We start from the raw sequence: 25,286 nt of genomic DNA, 5'->3' as shown, positions 1-25,286 counted from the left end.
GAAATTCAACTCTTTCATAGATAAGCAGAGGCAGATATTGCATACACGCTGCTTTTCGCTGCCCAAAGATTTTATCCCCCAGGTACAAAAGAAGCATGTAGCTATGTGTCCATGACTGCCAAACATCTAAATAAATTATACTTTATGGCTAACATAGCACGAGTCGTACTCCTCCAGAATACATCACACATACTGCATCTAATTTATGTGTGCCCATATATACCTGTATATAATATGGCATCTTTTCAGTGCTATCTGAGTCTACCTGACATGCTGAGCCTACTGAGCACGGCACATGCTTTTCATCAGGAAACGGCAGGTAGGAATAACAGAGCTCTGCAGCTGTGGGGTAACCCCACATTCATTTTCATAAAAAACATTAATAATTAATCATTTAGAATTAAAATTTATATGAGTTTTTACCATTCCTGCTTTCTCATCTGCCTCGCCTTCACAAGGTGGCTTTAGGGACAAATTTTCTACAGAACAGTTTTCATTTGTATTCCCATTTTTAGACAAAAGCTGCTATGCAGAACAGCTGCAGTTACTCAGAAAATCTGATGATGCTTTAATTGGTAACCCACACCTAAATATTCCAGACCTACTGTAGGGTAAATGATCCATTTACTGCAGATCAAATCTTTTTATGTGAGAGAGCCTATTTCATTACAAAAGGGGTATCTCGTCTCACATGTATATGAAAGCCCTCATAACTGCAATGAATATCAAGATTCAGTTGCTCCAGTTTGCTGGTTTCTGCTTTAAAAACAGATGTGGCCAAGATATGAGAATATGAGGATCTCTCAATCAGTGGAGTTAGGGCTTCCATATTCCCAGTCCACATTCCACTGCCACGTTGAACAAAGGATGTAGGAAGATTATTAAATGTGTCTGATTATGTTCTTTGAATTGACTTAAAAGCTCTTACCTTCTCGTACTTAGCAAAGCCACCCATAACAGCTGGATCAACAATGCCATTCAGAAGCATAGAAAGTGGATTAATAGGAAGGTTCTCATCGCTCTGGTATTGGTTAATCATCATCAAAATTCTTTCATTCGTCGTGGACATAGTCTCAATAGCATTCTCTAAAGGACTAATAGTAGTCTATAAAGAAAGAAAAGACTTCAAAGGTTTATAAAGAGATAAAAAGGTCTTTTGGGTTTTATAAACCTTCATGTATACGAACAACATTTTTACAATTCAGCACACTAACACAGATTTGTTCAATTCTCTTAGGACTTGGTCCTGAAACTGTAAATGGTATGTAAGCTATATTCATCGCAGCAGTAGAAAGTGAAAACATAAATACTTAACAGGTTTGTATCTACAAAAAAACCCAGTAAATAACAATAGCCTCGTGTGATAAATTTACAAACTATTTTGTACATGAGAATTCATACAGATACGTGTTTTATGGGTTCTTAGCATGTTAATACACACCTGTGACATGGAGAGAACCTCAAACCATCGTAAAATTCCAGGAAGTTTGTATGCTGTAACAAATGATGTTCTCTCAATCCACATAGACTATTAAAAAAAGATAGCAGGGAGAAAATGATACTTCAAGATTTAAACTTTAATCTTTTCTGCCTTCTGAAATGTCAGAGTGAAAGGGATGTAGCTGGAAAACAGGCACATTTTTGCATAAAAAGACACTGCAAAATGAATCTAGCACAGCAATTTGCACACATCATTTTTCTGATCTCAGATTAGGTCATCTTCAGCCACTAAGGCTGCACAAAGTATAGAAAAAAGAAAATTACTCTTGAATCTTTTAGTACCTATTCGTATTTTTGCCATTACAGATTGAATGACTGTGACTATATGACCTGCTCTCACCTCCACCAGATTACACTGCCTCCCTCCATTTTCAAAACTTATTTCTGCAATTAAAAGCAGTAATAGCCCTATAGCAACTTGCCAGAATTCTTACTTTTTTTTTTTTTAACTTTCTTTTTCCTCTTATGAATACAAGACTAGCTGTTAGTATTTTAAAATGTCACTAGGTCATTTACTCTACTGCTCCTTATTTTACCAGTATCAGCTCATCTAAATGCCAGTACTGAGAAACATAATAATGAATGCAATGAAAACACGCTCAAATTATCCCAGTTTCTACCTATCTGAAGTATGGATCCATATTATCTATTGTCATCAGCAATTAAAACATTATTTTAAATAGTTAAAACATTAACTATTTAATTTATTTAAAACTATTCCAAGATATATTCATAATGGTTTCAAAATTCTCTAGTTTGCAAAGGAAGCCAATGTGAATCATGAGTGTTGATAAAACTGTGCAAAGCTGGGATGTCAGCATACAGTTTGCCTCTGAAGCATTTAATTTAACAGCAGGCACATGAAACTGTTGGTGCTTCTCATCAGCACACATGTAACTGAAATAGTACATTTTTGAAATAAAGGATCTGGACCAAAACTTAGTCACAGCTACCAGAACTGCATTCATCACCCTGTCATTCATTTACTTACAGCAAATTCATTTTCAGGGTCAACAGGTCCTTTTCTGACTGGTCTTGAATAGTGGAACCGTTGCACATTGTTGGACTTATAAAAACTGAAAGATTTAAAAAAAACCCCAAACTATTATAAAATACAGAATTCAGAAATTTATGGCTCTTGTTATCACAGTGAAATATTTCAAGTCAGTTGAGTTTTTAATTAAAATAAAATGTACTGCTCAGGAAAAAAAAAAGCACTTTACTAAAAACCTAAGAAACAATTACTTTATCTATAAATTAGGGTCAATGCACAGTATTTTACATCTATTAGGCTTCAGCTTGTGACTCGGGGTAATTTCCAGGCATAAAAATCCCAGAACTTCCACATAAAACCTACAGAAGAAGGTCTAGAAGAGATTTTTACTTTCCTGTATTCTTGCTGTGGTACGTACACTGCTTGCCTGCTTTATAATGGCATACTAAATGAGTATATTTTGTTAAAAACTACTGACTGAATGGAGAGGAGATATTCACCTGGACTGAAATACAGCTGTTTTTTTCATCCACAGTGCATGCCAAATCAGTTTAATCACGTCTAACAACTCTGCTCACAAAGCAGAACAACAGTTATTCAATAAACTTAAAATTTGAAGCAATCAATAACAATTTCTTGTGATAGATAAGAAAATATATCTAAACACTTGGAGAGGGGGACATCACTGTAAAGAAATCTATTGCAAATTGATGTCGTGGTCTATTCTATCTAGCTAATGAATCATTCTCAATCACTGTGAGCACATATTTCCACTAAACTCGTAGCCACTCATCTTTTAGCACTGGCTAATTTGAAAAAAACAGTGATTGCACAATTTTGGCTAAGTATTTTGCTGTCCACAGAAAAATATCTCCTTTTTGTTTTCAGTTTTTGTTTTAAAGATGACTTAAACTTAAATCATGTTAAGTAAAAGTGAATTTTGCAGAGAAGAAAAAAAAAAAATCTCAGAAATATCTTACAGCAAAAGCAAGCTATGACTTGATTGCCCAGAGAGACAAATAAATGAAGAGATCCCAAACAGCTGAGCTAAGCAAACTTCTGCTATGTTAGTTTATAGGAACCTATGATTTCTGATCCAAACTCCTGAGATTAACTTCATCAATAATGAAAAGAATGTGGAAAATACTGCCATATCGACTCAGATCACTTTATACAGTACCATCTGAAAGGAAATACATTTTGAAGCTCTTTGACAGAATAAATGCATTGTCATCTACTAACGTATCTAACAATTAAATGCCCAATAAAGTACACTCATAAAAATAAATCTCTAAGACCAGATGAAATTAGCAGTTTGGTTTAATTGTGCAGCTGAGACAAACAATTACAAATCTCCCATATGACAAGCGATTGTACTTTATGTGGAGCACTTCGCTAAATAAAGCTGTTACAAGTCCAAAACGTGGCTGGAACTACACTGAAATCTAGTCAGGCAGGACCAGATTTATAAGCTGTCTTTCAGTTACTCTTTAAAACTAATTCAAGTTGAGACTGGGACCACAATTCATTATTTTTTAATTTTCATCTTGTAGTACAAGACTTGTGTTTTTATCTGCTTTATTTATTTTGATGTATGTAGGGAGGTGATTCATATTTTTTCACTCTGAATCAATTGTAATTTCAGCAAAGATTCTATAGAGAAGGCTGCAGACAAAGCTGGCATCTGGTTTGAATCCAGCTGTGGAACACTTAGAAATGAACTCACCTCAGCTGACAAAAAGAAGCCTTCTACCTTCAGTCTCTTTTTGGGAAGTCGTAATACAAGTGTAGACCAGGTTGCTCAAAGCCCCGTCCAACCTGGCCTTGAACATTTCCAGCGTGGGGCACGCACAGCTTCTCTGGGAAACTTGTTCCAGTGTCTCACTACCCTCATAGTAAAGAATTTCTTCCTTATATCCAACCTAAATCTATCCTCTTTAAGTATAAAACCATTGCCCCCCATCCTGTCACTACAAGCCTTGGTAAAAAATCTCTCTCCATCTTTCTTATAATCCTCCTATATACATTGATGGATTTGCAGCCAGAAATCTCACAAGCCTGAAGTCAGCCAATATTCCAGTAGGTATTACATGCAGTTTTGGCATTAGCAATTAAAATGAACCATCACTTTTTGCACATGAGGTCGGAACACTTGATTAGGAGCATGTAATAAGTTCAACCTGTTCTACAATGGGTTAGGAGTTTGGAAATGTTAGCCTGTCTGTTCTCAAAATACTTTGGATAACTCATTTCCTTTAACCCTTTACAAAATCTTGACTGTGGTATCAATGGAAACCATTTTGCCACCATGTATTTTGCACTTAGCAAGAAATCATAACAAGATTCTGTTGCACAAAAGCCTTCAAGTCAATCATTCTCATACTGCCAGTCACCTCTAAGACCCCTCTCTTCATTACTTGTCTAAGAAGCTCTGTTGAAAACTTAATAACTTGGACCCAAAGCATGGATTCCACCTCCCCACCCTGTAGCCATATGCAATTTTTAAGTGGTAGATGGGTACATGTTCTTCCATGAAATTCCTAGGGAATGCATAAGTCAGTAAACTAGACAATAAAGGCTCTAGGATTCATTGGCAAATGACCGAGTTCACAAAATAACGGTTGTCAGTTTAGGAATATGGACTGACTTTCATTAGATTATCTATTACAGAAATACGCTTACTTTATAATTTGATCGGGTACTGCCTTATTTTTGAATCGAGGTTGCTCCTCCAGGACTGGCTGAACTGTAAAACACTGGATATCTGAAATCATCAAAGTTAAGGGCATGGTATTAAGTATGAAATCCTGTAGCCCATGGGAGAAATTAAAAAAAAAAAAAAAAAAAGAAAAAAAAAGAATTACATTTCCTAACAAGAAGTCTGCAGGGTTCAGGGTTTCATTTGTGGAGCTTTCTTGTCCAAAAAAGGAAACATCTGCCGGTAGTAACCAGTGAATATTTATTAATATTAATTCTGAACTGTGTATTTTTATTATTTAACTGAGCTTGAATATCGGTAGCTGAATTTTTCACACTGAATAATTTATTAAATTTTAAACCCAATTCAACTTACAAAAATAACTTCAACGACATCTGATGATAACAGTTTCACTATTTAGATTCAGGCATGCATAATTACATGATGTTTAGCATTTAATCTTTAAAATCTGTAACTGAGGAGCCTTTTACCTGAGATTTCCTTTTCTGTGGAAATGCTATTTTTAAATCTGAATACTGTATTTGTAAGCAAATACACCATATTCTTACATATTTCAGTACATTTGAAACTCATGTCCTCTGGCTAGATTCCATAGCTTTTTCTTAAGTGCCTAAGTAGTGCAAGTCCTGTTAATTGCAAATAGACCTGAGGAAATTCTACTTTAAGAAAGGACTGAAGCATATGATATCAAAAAAAAAAAAAAAAAACCAGGTGAAACCAAATGCAGTGCCAGTCAGAACAATGTTCAAGGAAGACGTGAATTTAACATCACAACAGCTAAGAATGTGAGGTAACAGACAATTTGCTGCTTTAAACTTAGCAAATTCAAGTGTTCATCACCTGTTTCGCCACTTGAAGAAAATAAAACGTAAACCATTTATAAACTTGAATGAATTTTCTTTACCGAGAGGGTTATCAAGCACTGGAAGAGTTGCCCAGGGAAATGGTTGAGTCACCAGTCCTGGAGGTATTTAAAAATGTGCTACTTAGGGTCATGGTTTAGTGGTGGACTTGGCAGCATTAGGTTTATTGTTGGACTCGATCTTAGGGGTCTTTTCCAATTTAAATGATTCTGATTCTATGATGACTGAAATATATAGCCTCCTTAGAATTGTGAGGAAAACAAACAGGAGCACACATCTAGGAACAAACCATAAAAGACACTGCAAACTGAGCTGCAACATTAATAAATTTGCATCCTTTTTAGGAAGTGATTCTTCCACACAGATAAACTCTTGCTGGAAACAAGGTTTCCCCAACCCGCCCTCATTCTGTAATCTCCCTCATGTCCAAGGATACATTGACCAGGAGAGTTTTTCACATCCTCTCCAGGTGCTGAGGTGGTGTTCATCTTCTCTGCGCTGGGAAAATGACTCATCAGCTGTGCCTGGAAATCCTCTCTCCTCTCATACTCCTTCCCACGATAGATGAACACTTTGTTCTGCGAGGAATAAACAGCTGTTTCTTGGGCTATTATGATGCTGAGGCAGAAGTTCTACACACGTTTATCAGTACAAAGACATAATGGGGTCTTCAAATTTTGGAATGAGTGTTAATGTTTTCTGAATATTAATTAACTATAAAACAAGACACCATTTTGACCATGTCCTCATTTACAATACAGTCTAACCCCAAACGAGCTAATTTGTGGTCCAGCTTGCTTCATTTTAAAAGGACACCTCTATAATACCTGAAAAAAAATGGTGCACGCCTCCTTTTGTGTAACATTAGTATATTTTTTCACTGTTTTTTTTCCAATGTTTTCCAGGCAACTTTGGCCTTTAAAACTGGGAAAGAGAGGTCTTAGACTGCTTTTCAAGAAAGATAAAAGCTACTGTATTCATTCTAGTATGCAAGAATATTTTTTTTCTACAAGAAAACATCAAATATTCAGGTTAGTTTTATGCTCTGACAACATGCACTACTGTGGTCAAAAGAAAGCCATGATCTTTTAAAAAACTGAAGTAAAACCAGTTGTGCATGACTTCCAAAGTTTGGCAGGTTTCTTGAAAAAAATAGACCCTTTGGATTCCTGATTTCTCACATAGCAGTCAAAAATGGAGAAAATTAAAGAAAACAGAGAGTAAATTCGGTGTATAGAGGTCTGTTTAATGAAAACAGTTCCAACTTACCATAAGTGTCCTCGGATACCAAATAGCTGTTACCATTCAGCAATACAAGACAGTAAGTATGACTATGTCAGCTCAATGCATATTAGAGATCAAAAAAGCAATCTGAACTTCAGTCATTAGGAGGAAAACAGGGAAACTAAAGACGAAACACCAGTATCACACTGAACAAATTCATAGTGCATCCACGTTTCAAATACTACGTACACTTCTTGTCCTACAATCTCACAAACTAGAAAATGGAGAGCAAGGGAACCAGGATGTTAAAACACAAAAACACATGGAATGGTTGCTGGGAAAGCAATACGTAAACACACCAAGACTATAAGAGAACAATATGTCATGAATGGCACGATGAAGGTGATCAAAGAACAACTGTTCAGTCTCTCTGTAAGAACCGCAATCAAACCAAGAGAAAGAATCAACTTAAATGCATCTGAAAACATTTCATATATAATCTTACAAGTAATAACTCAGATTCTGACTACAGTAGGACTACAGTCCTGCATCCAAGCAAAACTAAATCCATGGCATATATCCCAGAGGCTCACTTACATTAGTAGAGTACATTCATATTTTAAAAGCATATGAAAATGTATGAAAAAAGTAATATTTTAAACAGGTTTACCCTTAGAAACGTGGGGAATCCTTGGCCATAATACCCAACAGCAAAATAGTCTGGCTTAGGTCTCAGAATTTTCATGATGTTTTCATAGAACTTTGCCTGTTGAATCTAAAAGCAAAACCAACTGCAATTACTTCTGATTGGGGTTTTTCCATTTATTTTTAAAGCTCTACAGTAGTACTACGCTATGTACTGCAGCTATCAGTGGATATGGAAGAGCTATCAATTATCAGCTGGTAAGCTATAGCAATAATCAGTTAGCATGCACATGCACATGACACTGCTGTAGTACATTAAATATTGTTTACATTTATATGCAAATGTAACACACAGCTAAATGTGTACGGCTTCAACTTCAATTATTTGACCTCAGAATCAGGCTTACCCTTAATTTACCAGCGTGAAAAGAAAAAAAGCAAATACCAAAGTAATACTTGGCCCTTTACACTTTAAACACTTAACCGATAACATTACTGCAATAATACATTTGGAAAAACTCCCTACCTCAAATGTTTTCGGAGGTATGGATCAACTCAAGCTTTTGCTCTAGTATCCTGCTAAGGACACACACCATGTCAAGGGCTTAGACCCTAAGACACTAAGTGTCATTTCAGATTGCTATTTCTGTTTCCTGCGTTATACCTCTGAGACATGCAACCCTGCAACTTAAATGGAATTGGCAAAAATATTGTCTTTAGCGTTTAGTTTATGATAAAAGTAAAAATGATTGGGACGAAAAGCAGCTGTCTTTATACACAATCCTGTTCAAGAACATCAGTTTTGACTCCCATTGTTTCTTTGTGGAAGATTCAGGGCTATCTATTCAATAAGCCCAAAACATTTGTTAAAGATCATGCAAATATGGAATCTTAGGGGTGGGGAAAAAAAGAAGGTATGTAGAGAGGAGGAGTTTCTTTTTAGATTAATTCAATTTTAATGAAAATAAAAAAATTGAACATTTAATTTTCCTTTAAAGTCTTCCTTCTAGCCTTTGGACCTAGTTCTAACTCTTCCCCAGTCCCCAATAAGGACAAAACTCTTTAGGCTTGTCAAGATTTGAGTTCCTAAAATGCAAAGAAAAAATTCAGGGAACAAATGCGTCCAGGTGCTTTTTCTACCCTAAAGCAGCACAAAAGCCTCAAAAACATACTATATTTCTTTTATACATGGTCTTTAAATTGTGCTAACTCTGAACATGTTTATCTCATCTATAGAAGTTTCAAAATATCTCAATAAGCAGATGTCCATGCAACTTAAACAGTTCTTTATGACTCTCTGTCACTGGAATGTTACAATACAACATAGCAACTCTTCGACAAATGAATTAAAAATCAATTGCAGACAACAAGCTCACAAGCAGCTCTATCATTTGATAGCTCAAAAGTACTAATTTTTGTGATTGAAATAATTGGAAGACCTGTATTTAGTCTTACCAGGTTTTGACTTAGAAGTTCATAGTCAAAAACTTCCTTTTCATATTGCTCTGCAAGTTCTTTGCATAAAGATATGGCTTCTTCCCACATCTGCAATGTAACCACATATTCAAAAAGTAAATCCAGTACCAATAAACAAGTTTTTAATACATCCCTGTTTAACTACAGTTTTATTGATTATGCTGTCTTTATATTGCAGTCATTTATTAAGTGCACATTTAGAAAGGAAGACTCAAGACAATCAAGGAAAGCAGATTAATGTAAAAAAATAAAAGTGTTTTATGGTTCATTACAGAAAGGAATAAGTAAACCTACTTTATTCTTACAATAAGATAATAAAAAAATCACCTACCCTTTCAGATATATTAAAAAAGAAGAGTAAATCACTCTAACACCCAGAATATACCCTAAGCACATGAACTGTGTATAAGGGGACTGACACCTGTCTCTCTTTAAAACAAACACACTTCATTTTACAAAAAATTCTGAAGCATCCACAATCATAGGTAGGCTTGCACACAACAGCTCTCCTAGTCAAATAAAAAATTACAAGGCTTAAATTGCCACTTGCCCGGAGTAGCAGCTTGTTTCTTTCCACACAGCTTAAACCTCTGAAACTTACTGTGAGAAATTACAGAGCTGCGCTGGAAAGACTAGGACAGTTTTCTCATCTGCTATAGGCACTTAATGCTTGCAGCACAAAAGTGGTCCTAAAGCACATAAAAACTCCCTCTCTTGAGGCTCTTTCTCAAATTCTGTCAGTCTTCTCATCTATTCAGAATAAAGGAGACAAAAGGGGTTTTCTGAGCATAATTCTCTACTGATGCAAGGACACTAGTGGTGCCACGTACTTCTAGGTTAGGTATTTCTGAACCTGACAGCTGCATTCACCTGCCTGCAAACCTCCTCTGGCGTATCCGAGCAGAACTCGAGTGCTGGGCAGATCAGAAATCATGAGGATTTGATTGTTCTGCTACAGTGGGTGGGGACTGCCACACTGCACTTATTTCAGACACCAACAAAAAACCCTGAGAAGTTACAAATAGCATTGCATTTTCCTACACCAAAAACCTTCTATCTTCTGGATTACAGGAGAGACTTCCGTGGGGGAGTTATGCCTTTATTTTGCAAGAAGCAGTAACAAATTGCCTTCCCCCTTCATACCTTTGCCTACAGCTGAACAAGATGCAATGACTTAAAGGCCTTTTAGGTCATAAGAGTAATTATGCAGCACTGCAGAATTTTTCCCTGCTTGCTAGTCCTTAGCTCTACTGTCCTTGTATTGACAGGCAATTTTGTTAACTTTTTTTTTTTTTTTAAAGCTGAACTAAATCCAGGTACTGAACATCAAACTACTACATTTTAAGTTTGGGATGCAATTCTCAGGCTTCTTGGAAATGAATATGCCCATTTTGAACTGTCTGGTTTTTTGGGCAATAACGACCGAATGGTTTAGAAATGCAATCTCTGTTGTCCATATTCTTTTCCTAGTAAAGTACATTCTAAATTTTCTGTGATTGTATTACTGCCTGACAGGGATGCTTGTGACCAGCATGAATACCAGCCCTCTTTCTTTGTGGATGTGGTTATTGAAATTATATGTCCGTATAGAACAGATACACTCTGTGAATAAGCTTTCAGGACATAATTTTTACTTGACTCACATTTCAAATAGGATTTCCTACACAGATGTTTTATACAGAGAATATTCATTAAATACTACTATACAAAGTAACACAATAAAAACTTTTTGCAGGAGAAGAACTCTTCAGACCTACCTTTCCTTTGTCAAAGTATTCTATGATCTTCTCGTACAAGTTCTCTTTCAAGTGTCGATAGGTTTGTGAACACTGGAACTCTGTTGACATGACTTGAGGTGCACACTGCTCATCTGACCACTGAAATACAATTACAGTACATTAAAAAAAATATGATTTTGGAGTTCAGCATTTCACACACGTCCCACCTCCCCAAGGTCTTGTGCACTGGGCTCTTCTAAGTGGTTCTTCCCCAGTCTTTTTTACCTTTCCACGAATAAACTGGGAAAGGCACTGGGAATGTTTTCATGATCTCTCTTCAAACCAGTGCTGTATTTCATGTGATAACCAGGACTAGACATAACATTTTAAAACCCCGTGTTCCTTCCTGCCACCCACCCAAAAAATTTGGATAAAAATCTATGTGAGAAAATTAGTTCATTTTATTTCAGTGATGTCATCTTGACTCTTTTGGTTTTGATTTTTTGTATTAAAATATTTGCATATAATATTATCTTTGTCCATATCAATATATAGAATTTACATAATATTTTGTATGATCAGAAAAGTCAGAATGAAGTTTAAAGCAAATCAGCACTGTGAAAAGTCAAATTTATATGGTTCTGCACTAAAAGAAATTCCCTAAGAAATCTCATATGCTTGCCAAAGAACATTCAAATTTTGAATTTTCCCTTGAAATGGAAATGCATCTCACTAACCATTTCTATTGGTAATGTCAGTTACAATGAGAATAAACATTAGCTAATAGTGAAAAATAATGACCAGCCACAAAAGAAAACGAGCATCATTTGGCAGAGCGATCCATATTATTTACAATGAAAAGTTAGATGTCCCCCTGTGATAGCTGGCAGAAACTGTTTCATTTTCATCATTGTTATGTTTGGGACAGTAAGAAATTAGCAAACTGAAAACCACATGAAAGTTCAGAATTTGTACAGAGTGTTCTCACTATGAAGTAAAACTATTTGTTCCTATATACTATTTGTTCCTAACACATGCCCCTGCTCCTTACAGGGGGGCTGGACTTCCAACTCTGACTATTCTATGATGCTCTTTTTTCTACAATATTTAATTTTACCAATATGTGGCTTTCAATCACCTATTGGAAGTACAATTTCAACAATTAATGTTAATTTTGTATGACTTACTGTATCTTTTTAACTAGCAACATGAACATCCCTACAGACAATAACTAATATGCAGTAAATCAGAGATTAAGACAATCACTCTTCAATTCAAAAATGTGAAAATTGCAAAAGTTTCTTTATATACTGAGTTTAGAAAAATCTAACCTTCAAGAGCCATGTATGGAGTAGAAGGGTATATGCTGCTTCTGTGTAATTCTCACAATCTAAATGGAGATCTCGCAATTTATACAAATATCTGTTAGAGGGGAGAACAAGAATTAGACTAGATATTGACATGACTGCCATACTAAGAGTCAAAAAATTTTAGATAAACTCTGAAATGGAAACTTCATAGATGTTATGCAGTCGCTACCTAGTGTCATTAAGGACACCCTGAGAGGGGTTAAACCTCTGTGCTTTAACCCCTTTCAGAGTTCAGACTTTCCTGTGTTCTCTTTGTGTGCTGAAACACTGTGCACAAAAGGAGGAGAAAGAGCCAGCCTCCTTTGAATTGCTGTCAGCTCCACCTCTCAGAGAAAGAGCTACTAGACTGAAGGTCTAAGTCAGACCTGAGTCCGTTATTTCTAGACTGTTAGGAAAGATAGCTGCCTTTCTCTGTAGCACTTTTCAATTCCATGTAAACACTCTCCATGTAAGCAGATGCAAGCACAACAGGTAACATAAGGAAAAGAAGAAAATGGAAAATGCCAGCCCAGAAAGACAAAGCAAGTCCCTGTACAACTTGGAAGGTGGTAAGGGCGGAAGATCTGTTCTAAGTTACACGTTGCCAGTGTTTTCCTTGATTCCCAGGGCAGCACGGCTGCTACCAGCACAGCCACCGCACATCATGCGACTCAACACACATCTTTTCTAGCAGCCAGAAAGAAAAAGTGCATCCCATCGTCTTACACACAAGGAACTCTGACACTTGGCTGTAGCAGTTCAAGGCATTACCATTCCCAGTTGTCAACACAACTGGAAACGTGTGCCCCTCAGCAATGCCTGCAGAGTGAGTGTTGTTTCTCCCTGGCCACTCCAGCTCAGAGCTCCAGGTTTGGCTCTGAATCACCCTCAGTGCCCACCTCAGCTCAGATTCGGGGCTCTGTGCTGCAGTGGCTGAGGCGCAGGTGGTTCTGCAGATGTTGCAGAATGAGAGGAGAGGCAGGAAACAGAGAGCTTTTGAACAGCAAGATTTGCTGCAGCTCATAGCAGAACTCTTGGAGACAGTAAGAGGCCATGCCACATCTGAAAGAATTTGCCAGTATAGCTATAGCTCTTACAGAAAAATGCTTCACTAGTAATTCTGCAATGTACTGTTGCATATTTAAAGGGACTTGGCAGACAACACAATTTTACAGAACTTAAATTTTTTTTTCTGCCACACTAAATGTATGATACACCCTTCAAACCTCAAATCTCACTGCATTTTCTTTATTTAAAACAATAGACAATGAATGTTGAGTGATTTGATCAACTAAAAGTTGATTCTTGTGGAAAAAAAATGCTGCTGATGAATACACATGATAGATTCCAAATTGCTGAAGGGTAAGCAAACAACAGAGTAAGAATATCAATGAGGCCGAGGCTACAAGAGACTCACTGAGGATGGTAAACTAACAGTAAGTAACAGAAATCCAAGTACAATGATAAAAACAGAATTCATAAGAGAATATTACTGCCCTCTCCAAACCAGATCCAAGAGAACAACAGCCATACCTGATGTACATCTCTTCACGATTAATGTCCTTGTAGAAATTCTAGGGATGTAAACAATAAAAAATTACCTCCTAATGTCTTTTACTAAAACACAAGATAAAAATATATATGCTGAGATTTTGCTTTTATTGCTAGCTAGGCAACATAAGAAATACACTACTTATAGACTATCTTAAGTTTCATTAAAACTTGGCATTACTACTTCAATTAATATTTTAATTAGTTATTTGTATGTGTTATTATTATACATAAATATGTATATTTCTATTTCACCAATGAAATCATTAGTGAAAGTTTTTCTGTAGGAGGAAAATATGGTTATCCAAATGCATTAACATAATAAACTACATGCTCTGGCTACACTTCATGGCCAGAAAAGCAGCTGCTATTTATTGAACTTGATATGGAACACTTGTGCAATACCTCTAAAAGGGCTCATTCCAGGAATAATGCCTGATTTTGTCACTATAACACTTTTGCGCAAGTATATGAGTTGCTAAGGCTGAGCAAAACGATAAAAATTGCCTCCTGAAGAGCTGTAAAAATATATACCACATTGTGCCGTGATTACTGAGGTACAGAGTATGTGAGCGCAATACGTATTAACCATGTTCTCTTTCCAGCCCTTAAAGCTGATGAAGGCTCCTCTTCACCTTAGAGGAATTTCCTGGTCGAAATCTCTATACACGGTATGCTCATTACAAAACAGGAATAAAGAAAAAAGGCAGAGTGGCCTAGAACCAGACCAGAAATTCAAATCTTCTTGACACCTTACTGCAAGTGTATCTTGCAGGTTTCTTCCCCAGATTTAAAATCTGTAATTGCCAAGTTGCTAAAGCAGCAAGTGGGTTAGTTCCTCATGCACAACTTGACTATCAGAAGCCCACTGTTATATTAAGCCTATCAAAAGGTAAAGGGATATGAGAGCAGACTTCCTTATTTTTCCACAGAATCCAAGTGGATAAAACATACAAGCAAAACCAAAGAACTGAGTGGATTCTGGGTTCAGGTTTATGCATATATCCATGCAAACAGATATAAAAATCTCTTGCCTCAGAGTTTAGATCACTACTGAGCATTGTCAACCATGCCTGTCCCCAGGAAGACTTACCTTCACCTTTAGTAAATGGATTCTAAAGCTCTTCCTCATTCTCACACAAGAATTAAAAAAGGGAACATACCAGTAAGTTGACAGTGCAGCTCATGCGATTGTCCTTGCTTTCATCATTCATCACAGTTCGGTAATCCAGCAGTTTCTCCAAGAGGCCTTTAACTAGGCTGACAAAACTCTCAACCAAGTTAAAAATGCCAGGATACTGACAGGCACACTCTGTAAGACTGGAAACACAAAAAAAATATTTTCACAATAATGTGAGAATTAGTGGCCAATGAGCTGAAAAACCTGTTTGGACCCGAAGGCAAATACTGAATATTAGGGCTAGAAGAACTGCAGAATGCACTGGAAATTTCCTTTGTGGGCTGGGACTTTGGAGATCCAGAAGACAGATGAGATAAAAATTTCTAATTCAAGGGTTTCCCCACAATTTCAGAACAGAATAACTTGCATCCATGGTGTAACAAACTCAACTCTCTGGAATGTCACACTATTGCAATGAACACTATGCCCTCTTTTCCTCTGTTATCGTGCCACGTAAAACAATTATTGCCTTCTCTTTGTACAGTCACGTGTGAGTAGAGAGTTCAAACTAACATAAATTATAATTTTAAGTCAAAAAAGACATTCACTCAGAAGACCTCATCACATAAACTTGCCTCTGAGAAAAAAGCAAAACCAAACAATAATTTTTTGTAGATTAAAAAAAGCAGTTAATTATCTTTAAAAAAGAATGTATGGAAATGAGTTTTACACATCATAATCAGATTCCAGTTTACAGTAACAAACCATTAGCATATGCTGTTTCTATACAGTGCTGAAGTGATTTAGAAGCAGATATTTCATATTACTATCATAGATTTGTTTTCAGCTTAACTGTTTAAACATTATGAAATTACCACCGGCACCTTGTTAAGGATTATTTTCTTTCTTTGCTTGAAAGCTTGCTTCCTCTACTTAGCATTCTGGTTTTCCATTGTGATTCTCTCTGACAAACTGCATGTTTATACATATATACACTCACATCTATATTTACAGGTGCATGTATTGGGTCTGCCTGACAGGGAGTTAATTTTCCCCACAGCAGCCCCCATAACGATAGAGTAGCTTGGTGGGCACCTGGTGTCCAGCCAAGGCCAACCCACCACAATGCACAAAGTAATTACACGTATATTTGGTATATTCTATTAACAATATACCAATATCACCATGTATTCTCATAGGAAAATAGTAAAAACAAACTAGGAAATGCAAAATTATCCTTGAAACTATGCTGTGGGCTGAAGCTAAGCAGTTTCAATGACACAGTATTCTTTATTTCTAACCTCTTAGTGTTTCATTAACAGCACTCAATTTATATGCAAATACACTTAATAATTTATTATTAATCTTGAAGTACACTATTATTTTTTTAAACTTTCATTATAAAGTATTAAGTTTTAATTAATTGCAAAAATAATTTTTACTCCTCAGAATTAAACGTTCTTCAGAAAATATATATTCATATTAACTTCAACTGCAAAGAAATCCTCAGAGCCTTGGCCTAAAATGGGACCTCAGCAAAGTACCCAGTCTCTAAGTTCTAATCCAAGCAAAGTAAAACCAGCGCCTAATGTTTATTCCTTTGATTGCACAGCTCCAGTAGAGTTATTTTGCTGAGACAGAGGGAACCTGTACATGCATGACTGAAAGAACGTTTACATTGTACAAGATGTGGCAGACAGAGGCTAACAGATAAAAACAGAAGACTTCAGTTTTTGTTGTCTGACTAGTCTGAAACAATAGCTGAAATATTTAAATAAATCATTGAAACATGGCTCATGACATTAAAAATATCGCAAATGGACTGTTAAATACTAAAGGGTCTGAAGAGCAGACAACTGACAGAAAAGGCTGGACCACATTAAATTTTATTTGTGGAAAAGAAACTAAGAAAGTCCCAGAATCATGTAGGACACTGGAATACTATACAGGAAGAATGAGGTTATTTTACATCTCTAGGTATCACAAATAGGGTAAGATGCTAACAAAGGAAAGTACAGCCTCCATTTAAGTGACCGTTACGAATTTTTGCCATAGGTTCACTCGGAGTGATAGCAAACAAGGCAGACCTGTGAACATCACCTGAACGTGACATGAACATGAGTCACCAAACATCACATTTATTTCCAATACCAGTAGAAAAACATCGACATGAAACACAAGCTGTTCCTATATCTCACCCAGGGTATAGTCCATAACTTCAGTCACTAAAGAAAGAAGAACTGGAGTACACATATAGGAGAACTACAAAAGGAACTGGAGAGAGCAATATCTGTCTTGTGAGGGAAGAGTTTTAAAGTTGTCTTGCTCAGATCCCAATAAAAAGGATCCATAAAACTTTAGATATATTTTTTCCCCAGGAGGAAGCAAGAAATCTTTGAATTTTTAAACATAGCTTGGGAAAAAAAAAAGTTCTAAAACAAAAACAATTTTCAATAAAGCTGGAGAAAACAACTGCATAACATGGGCCACTGCAGTGATGGGGAACTGGAAAGCTTCCAAATGCTATGTGCTGTTGTGCCTATGTCAGTAACTAGAACATGCCAGAATTCATTTTCTGAGCCTGAGGACAAGTGGCATAGCACAGCTCGTATTCATACAGCTGGATTTTCCTCCACTTACCAAAACAGGGCAGCCTTGTGTATTATGTGTGTTGAGAGCAGCCTCTCATCTGTTCCACACTGTCCCAACTCTTCCTCGGTGTTGCCTAGGACAGCATTCACTAGCACAGGTCATAACCCTGCCATGGCGCATGCAAACATTTTGGACTACGGACAAATGCAAGGCAGTGCTTAAACGTCTGCTGATCCTATTTAGTTTATGGGGCATGGGCACCTTCCCAGCAACCATTTATGGGGCATGGGCACGGTCCCAGCAACCAGCCAGGGTGGATAAGTACTGGCTGCAGAGGTGAGCATCAACACTCAAGACAGTCACTGACTACTGCTAAATACCTGCATTCAGGTGGCAACTGGAACTGTGCAGGAATGCAGACAGCTGCAGAAAATTAGTGGATGAAAATATGGCCAAATGAATAAATCTGGAGTCCAATTTAACTTGCTCTCTATCCAGCTGGAACAGGGACAGAGGTTTGAAATCCCTGCTTTGAAAGGCGTGAGGGCAGGAAGACCTAAACCAAACCAAACAACAGAGAGAACAGGGTCCTACCACAGACAAGTCACCAGCCTCTGCTTCACCCGTTCCTCTACATGCATCGGTACGTATGAGACTACTTAACTGCACTACTGAAAGATCGGATTTAACTAGATAGGTTCCAGTTCTCCAGAAAAAAAAACATTTGAATGCAAGAGTAAACTGCAAACCAGACAAGCAAACAGTGTTACACCGCTCAGAAAAAGTCAACTTCAGAGTCTCACACACAAGATCTGAAGGAAGCTTTTCTCTTTGCATTGATAGTCTCAGTTTGAATACTTGCCCCAGCTTTAAGGCAATGTAGCATTTCAAAATAGTTGTAGACATTGTAGGAATGTCCAGAAAACATTCCATATGATAAATTGAAATATTGGGGTTGTTTACCCTAAAGAGGAGACCGAAGAAAACTTAACAGCAACTTTCAAACTTGTTAAAAGCTGCTGCAAAGAGAAACAGAACAAATGATTCTTTACGTCCTCTGTGGGTAAAACAAGAAATAATTGGCTTAAACTGAGGCAAGGAAGATTTAGTGTGGATATTCAGAAAAAAAGTTTAGCACTGCAATAAACGTCCACTGTGTCAGCTGAATCCTCAGTATTGGAGATGAGGAATTGTAGCAAGAGTTCAGGCGGGCACTGCAGTTTAGGCTCTGCAGCAGCATGATTAAGAGAACTCTGTATTTGCAGGCCTGGTTTTGGTGATATCCAGAGCCAGTTTGAACGTCTTTGCATCGCCTCTCAGCTATCCTAAGGCTTAAAGACAAACAGTAAACATTCAATATGGAAAATTTAGTTTATTGCTCTCAGTTTACATAGTCATTGCATGTTAGGAAGTGAAAGAGACATTTTAGAAACTTATCTCTCCTTGCCAGCGTATCAATTTCAAATAATAGTTTTATATTGCTTAAAAAGTGCCAGCACTCTTACTTTTATCAAGTCTGCCTCTCTTTTATCTGCCTCGTCACAGGACAGAAATTAAACTCGCATAATGAACACTTTAATTATGTTTTATTTAAATAATGTTTCTTTTAAATTTTACTATTTAATGAGAACATAGTTACATATTATTTACAAAGATAACATTTACATATTATTATTTGATAATATAATTCAGTATTTTTTACAAAGCTATGTTTTCACTGAAAGTGGATTTTTTTTTCCCATTGTGTTATACACAAATGTTTCATGCTTCACCTGGAGAGGGATGTGACTCTGCAAAGACAGCTACCCCCTACACAAAAATGGGGTAGGTAGCAGGCTTTGAGAAAGTAAAAACATACACACTCAATGTCACAAAGCCTATCTAGGCTTCGTCACGTAGCCAAAGTGCAACAGCATTTTTACACTTAATAACTCTCAATGCTTGAGAAAGTGTATGATGAGCGACGCACTCTCGCATTGTTACGGTCTAAGGCACAAAGGTAGGAACAAATTCTCAGAGGTGGGTGCAAGGATTCCACCAGTGCCCAACACATCGCACACATGACCTGCCACAAGTGAAGACACTGCTATTAATTCTGAAAAGAAAACTGAACGTGGGTGGCCAAGAAGAGAAGGAGATGCTACATCAGGCTTTCGGATTGTTAAAATATAGAAATAGAGATTTATTTTTTTTTTTAATAAGACTGTAGCTCTTAGCAATATTCTCATTCCAGGATAGCCACCTTACGTAAGCTCAGAGACTAATCGCTTGCAGTCCAGTCTAGAGATCGAGACAATCAAGTAAGACATTTTAAAATACCTTCTTCTTATTAGTGTGAAATAAAACCAAGAAAGGTTATAAAGAAAAATGGGCAAAGACTAAAAAGGGGGGTAAATATTTGAGGATCTCTGCTTGAAAGTTGGATAGAGAAATGCAGATTTGGTATAATTTCTTCATAATTTAGTGGGAGCACAAAATATTAACAAGCAACGAGGAAAATAGTTTCAATGACCAAAACTACAATTCAAACCAGGTTTACTGAAACAGTATGCTATTTACAGTCACTTCACAAAAAAAAAACCTCTCTAAGATTCTGTTTTATTTTTAAGTGAAGTTACCAAGTTGAGAAGTAGGAACAATAAAATAAAAACACATCCTGAAGGCATTTATTCACACACACTACTTACATGGACTCAAACAACTGCATGTAGTGTTCATCCCCTCGTCCTCCTTCCACCTCATGGTCCAACTTCAAAATTATTTCATTTTCAAACTAATAAAGAAAAAACAAAACACTCAGCAGATATCCAGAGGTCAAACACATTTCAACATGGCATCAAAATAATATCTTTGTATAGTTATATTACATATTTCCAAGGGTTAAATGCTTTAAAATATTCCAGTTGAATAATAAACATTTACTGTCCCCAGATACCTGTTTCTTAGTCCAAACTGATAAAATCACCTGAGGAAACAGGTGACAGTGTCTGTAATTCTGCGTTTTCACAGAACATCTCTCATTCGATATGCAGAATTTCAGACTAATTAGAATCACTTCCGCCCAGATAAAATATGAGCAATCCTGCAGAACGCAATACTTTATTTAATTGCTATTTGTTAGGTCTATCCAGATCCTAATTAGGAAACAGCGCAATATATAAACAAAGACAGCAAAGGTGCTACTTGTGTAGTTAAACACAATTCTTTCCCCTCTGCTGCATAATTTCTTCAATTATACTTTACATTTATGACACTGCTTCATTTGCCATCAGCAGCCTATTTTCTCTACTTACAAGGTCAAAAATTATCTTTTTCCCTTCTCTCTGAATTGAAGAAGAATCTCTCAAAGAGAGAAAACCTGGTAATAGTTCTCCACTGCTGACACCTTGTGTCCTGGTTCCGGCTAGGATAGAGTTAATATTTACCTGAGCTGGGTGGAGAACTGGAGCTGGTAGCCCCTGTGGCTGGGGTAGTTAACTAATTAGCTAACAGCTGGGGTTCATTTACCCAAATTAGCCAAAGGGCTATTCCATCCCCTCTGACATCATGCTCAGTATGTAAGTGAGGAGGGTGCTGAGAGGAGCCTCCTGCTACTTGGAAGAAACCAGGTGTGGAGATCTGTTGTAAGCCATTATACTGTATTTGTGTTCCATCACTGTTTTGTTTTTTTTCTGTCATTACTGTTAAATTTACTTTTTGTTCAATCTCAACCCACGTGTTTTTGGTTTTTTTCTTCTGGTTTTCTTTTGTTTACCAAATCTCCTCCTATTCTCTCAGAGGGGGGGGACCGAGAGAGAGACTGCATAGTCTGGTCCCGATCAGGGCTGAACTATGACACCTTGTTAGCTATCAACCCAAGATTTCTACTGAAATCTTTGAATATCATATTATTAAATCACTCAAGTGCATAAAAATGTATATTCTTTGTTTCTAATATTTCACATAAGTGCTGAATGTTTCACTCCATTACATACAGTGTGGTGAGGCAGCGGGAAGGAAAGACTCCTTGTGTACGTTTGTTCTATTGCCCTACGAGCCAACTACAGACACACTAAAAATGGAAGGTTGCTCATGCTCTGAGAGTAAGCACACGTGCTAGTGGGAGAAGCATGCAGAAGAAGGTAGATATGAAGGCATTTGAGAAAAGCAGGAAGCAAGTCTAAACCAGGCTCTTCCAGAGGCTAAAGAAAAAATTGTGTCCTGGTAAGATCTAGCTTCAGACAAAAGAAACCTTGGCATAGCATTTTCAAGAAGAGGTGGAAAAGATCACAACCACAAGGTTCTAGAAAAGCCATTAACCCATCAAAAGGCACTGAGAAAGCACTAAAAAACTAGGAGAGCTACAATGAAATAAAGCTGCATTGCTTTACATAGATATAATTATTAAAAGCATTGTAAAAATGTCAGAGAATTCATTACTGTGCTAACACAGCAAATTTTCATGTTTTTCTTTCACACAACTTCCAGTATATGAATAATTCTGTTTCCTCCCTGCAGTGTTTCTGTGTAATTGAGAGCTTTGGCAGACTGGGCTCCAGATCATCCTGTCAGAGAACTGGAAGCCTTTCATGGTAGAAAGAATTACCATAGTATTTTATACGTGGTAATAACTGCTGATAACTGCAATGCAAGATATGTTTCCTTACTTAAATATATCCTCCTCACCAAGTTCAGCCCTGAGCTGAACAAGCCAAGCCCAAGGCTACATATAACAAAGTAGCTCTTCGTCTTAGCACACCAAGCAGGTCACAGGTATCTTCAGACTTATGTTTTGGAAGGGACAATTCCTGCAGATGCAGAGAACACAGCATTCTACCTGAAAAGCATGTTACTACATGTACTTCCTTCAAGTAGGTCACGATTAAAACTCTCTACCCAGAAAAATTACTCAATGTTTTTCAAGAACAAATGCCAAGTATTCCTCATTTTTCTCCAGAACATTTGATATCCTTCATTTTTGTCCTGAGATTCAGCTAAACAGGGTCAGCAAACATCAAAGATCAAAGTTATTCCAGAATATAAGCCAAACAATCAAAAAGAGCGAGTATGTTAAAACAGCTTCTTAAAGAAACAGATTTATAAGCCATAATACGTAAAAATCTCTATTTAAACATCCTTAGATGTATCCCTGAGAGCAATCTAAAAAAGATAACTGACAGATGTTACATGCTCGCTACCTGTTCACTGTAGAATTTCTCAGGTTTCACCTTCTCACAGCAACGAGCACAATTCCATACTGAGACAGAAGAGCCAGCAGGATTACTCAACCAGTGGTCATCAAAACCAGCAGGAAGCCATGCATCCCGATGCTGCAAACTGCTCCTTAGATGGGAGACTGAAGTGGGCTGCTGCTTCTATCAGGAGCTTTGAAACACTGTCTGGAGTGGCCTAACTTCTATACTTGTCACACAAAACGCAAAAAACTAGGCGCAGAAAATTAGACAATACAGATACACCCCTCCTTCCTCTAGAAGGGGCAGGCAGGAAAGAGCATTTTATATTCACGAACAACAAAACCACAGCTGTCAATGTGTGAAACCAAAATTGTTTGTGTCATTATAATGCAGCAGCAGACAGATATGCTTCAAATAGAAATACTGAAACACTTGACGGGGGCTGATGTGATACACGAGGACGTGGATGCAAGCTGTGTACACACCACACAACAGCACAGATAGGCGACTTCTCCAGCTCAGCAGCAGGTGTAGAGGATTTTAAGGTGACTGAGTAAGAAAGTACCGTTCATGAAAACATGAATAGCGCTGCTGTAAATGGACATAAAATGGTTAAAATATTCTGCTGTCTGGATGAAAGGGAAAATTGAGAAAATACCTTGCTATTTACTGTCAGCGAGATGTCTACATATCATTGCAGAACATGAATTTGCAAACCTGTACGGTATGCACATGAGAAACACTAACAGCAGCACAGGAGTAACTCCAGCAGTACTGAGCAGCATGTCGTCATCCAGGCTTTCTACAGAAGCTGCCAGTAAATGTTTCATCCCTGTGGCATACTGAACAGGCTCTGCACTGCTCCTCAAAATACTTAATGACTTCAGATCTTAGAGCCTCCATTTAAGAGACACTTCCCAGAACGGTCTCAGAGAAAACTATAAATTCTTCAGTAGAAAGAGCAATCTCATTTTCTGAGTTGGGTAGAAGCAAAGGACTACTACATTAGTACTATTTCTTAACTATTTTAACAGGAGTGTCAAATAACAGGGAATCTTATTTTTCCTTTAGAGCCCATAAACAATTTGGGTTTGTTAGGACTGCCAATACTCTGTGATCTGGAACAATTCTTTGTCCTGTTACTTGCAGGTTTTGCTGCTCTAATTATTAGCTTTTTCTCTGTAATTAGAATACAAATTAAAGATTGCCAGTGGAACTGTACATACTATACCAATAGTACAGAATAAAAACCTACCATTGAAATGTAGAGAAACAGAAAAAAAAATAATTAGTCAGGCTAGTCCAGGCTGAAAAAGAAGTTTAAAGGGCTCAGAGTTCACTTCTACGTGGAAGTAGCATGTGTATTGGTGTATTAGCAACATGGGTAACATGGGTACACAGCAGTTTCAGGACAAGCAATATTAAATAAAAACATTAAATCCAGACATTTTCTAGAGCTGAAGGTTGTGGACTTTCTGCAGTAAGACAGAAATCTGTGAATATAGTGCAAGTCAAGCACCAGTTAAAAATCATTCACCTCTAAAATCCTTCCTAGTACTTATTCAGCAGGTCGAGAATTGATTACTTCTCTAAGAGGCAATAATTTCACAGATGCTGGATCTGAACAAAAAAACCCTCTTCCTAAGCACCTTCCCGGCAGTTACTCAAAAAGCTGCAAAAAAGCCAGTTTCTTGAACCAAAATAAATTAAGAAGTTGGCAGAAATGCAGAATTAAGTTTTAATGTGTCTCTGCCCAATTAAGCCCTAGAAAGTGTATGTCTCCTCTGACTTAAACAGAGTGTGCCTAATTGTCATTGACACCAAATTGGCTTTAAAACCACCTGCTCATCTTACAGACCCAAGACATCTCCACATCTCTGAATACGTCAGTACCAAAGCACAGAACATCTCCATGTTTTCTACATGGATCTACCTGAAGCAACAAGCCATATAAACTTGATTTCTCCTCTAACCCTACCACTAGCTCTGTGTGCCCAAGAACACAGCAGTATTTTCTGACACGGTTCAACAACAGTCAGGAAGGAAAGCACATAAAGAAAACTTCCCCAGATGGCTTCAGCGATTGGTGGAACCAATGAGAGATACTAAATTGAAAATACCAAACACAAATAGAATGACTTATTGAAACAAAAATATAAACACAGATGACTTAATCTTTCCTAAGGCAAGTTAAATCCTTAAAGTAACTTGAATCCATGTTTAATTCAAAGATATTTTAATTTACTCTGCAAAGAGCTAATCTTTTTTTTTTTTTCCCAAAAAGTTTCATTTGTTTTTTTAAATAAGTCTTCTCTAGTTTTTGGCCTCAAATCACCAGTTAGAACAAACAGCACTAGGGGG

The 25,286-nt window shown here is 37.1% G+C and overlaps 1 protein-coding gene across 1 annotated transcript in view; it reads right to left on the bottom strand.

The window, feature by feature from the left end:
- Positions 1-25,286, bottom strand: part of DOCK2 (dedicator of cytokinesis 2) — a 184,647-nt gene that overhangs the window by 13,178 nt on the left and 146,183 nt on the right. Inside the window, exons 34-45 of the mRNA XM_086758735.1 lie at positions 20,439-20,524; positions 15,203-15,359; positions 14,022-14,062; positions 12,471-12,561; positions 11,179-11,298; positions 9,401-9,490; positions 7,971-8,075; positions 6,513-6,654; positions 5,177-5,258; positions 2,492-2,576; positions 1,442-1,528; positions 929-1,105 (exon numbers count right to left, since the gene is read on the bottom strand). Of these exons, the coding sequence (XP_086614861.1) occupies positions 929-1,105; positions 1,442-1,528; positions 2,492-2,576; positions 5,177-5,258; positions 6,513-6,654; positions 7,971-8,075; positions 9,401-9,490; positions 11,179-11,298; positions 12,471-12,561; positions 14,022-14,062; positions 15,203-15,359; positions 20,439-20,524 (1,263 nt within the window). The remainder of the gene's footprint in view (positions 1-928; positions 1,106-1,441; positions 1,529-2,491; positions 2,577-5,176; positions 5,259-6,512; positions 6,655-7,970; positions 8,076-9,400; positions 9,491-11,178; positions 11,299-12,470; positions 12,562-14,021; positions 14,063-15,202; positions 15,360-20,438; positions 20,525-25,286) is intronic.

This window comes from Chlamydotis macqueenii, chromosome 14, assembly GCF_036417535.1.
Source record: "Chlamydotis macqueenii isolate bChlMac1 chromosome 14, bChlMac1.mat, whole genome shotgun sequence".
Classification (NCBI taxonomy): Eukaryota; Metazoa; Chordata; class Aves; order Otidiformes; family Otididae; genus Chlamydotis; species Chlamydotis macqueenii.
This window is presented reverse-complemented; position numbering and strand designations above follow the sequence as displayed.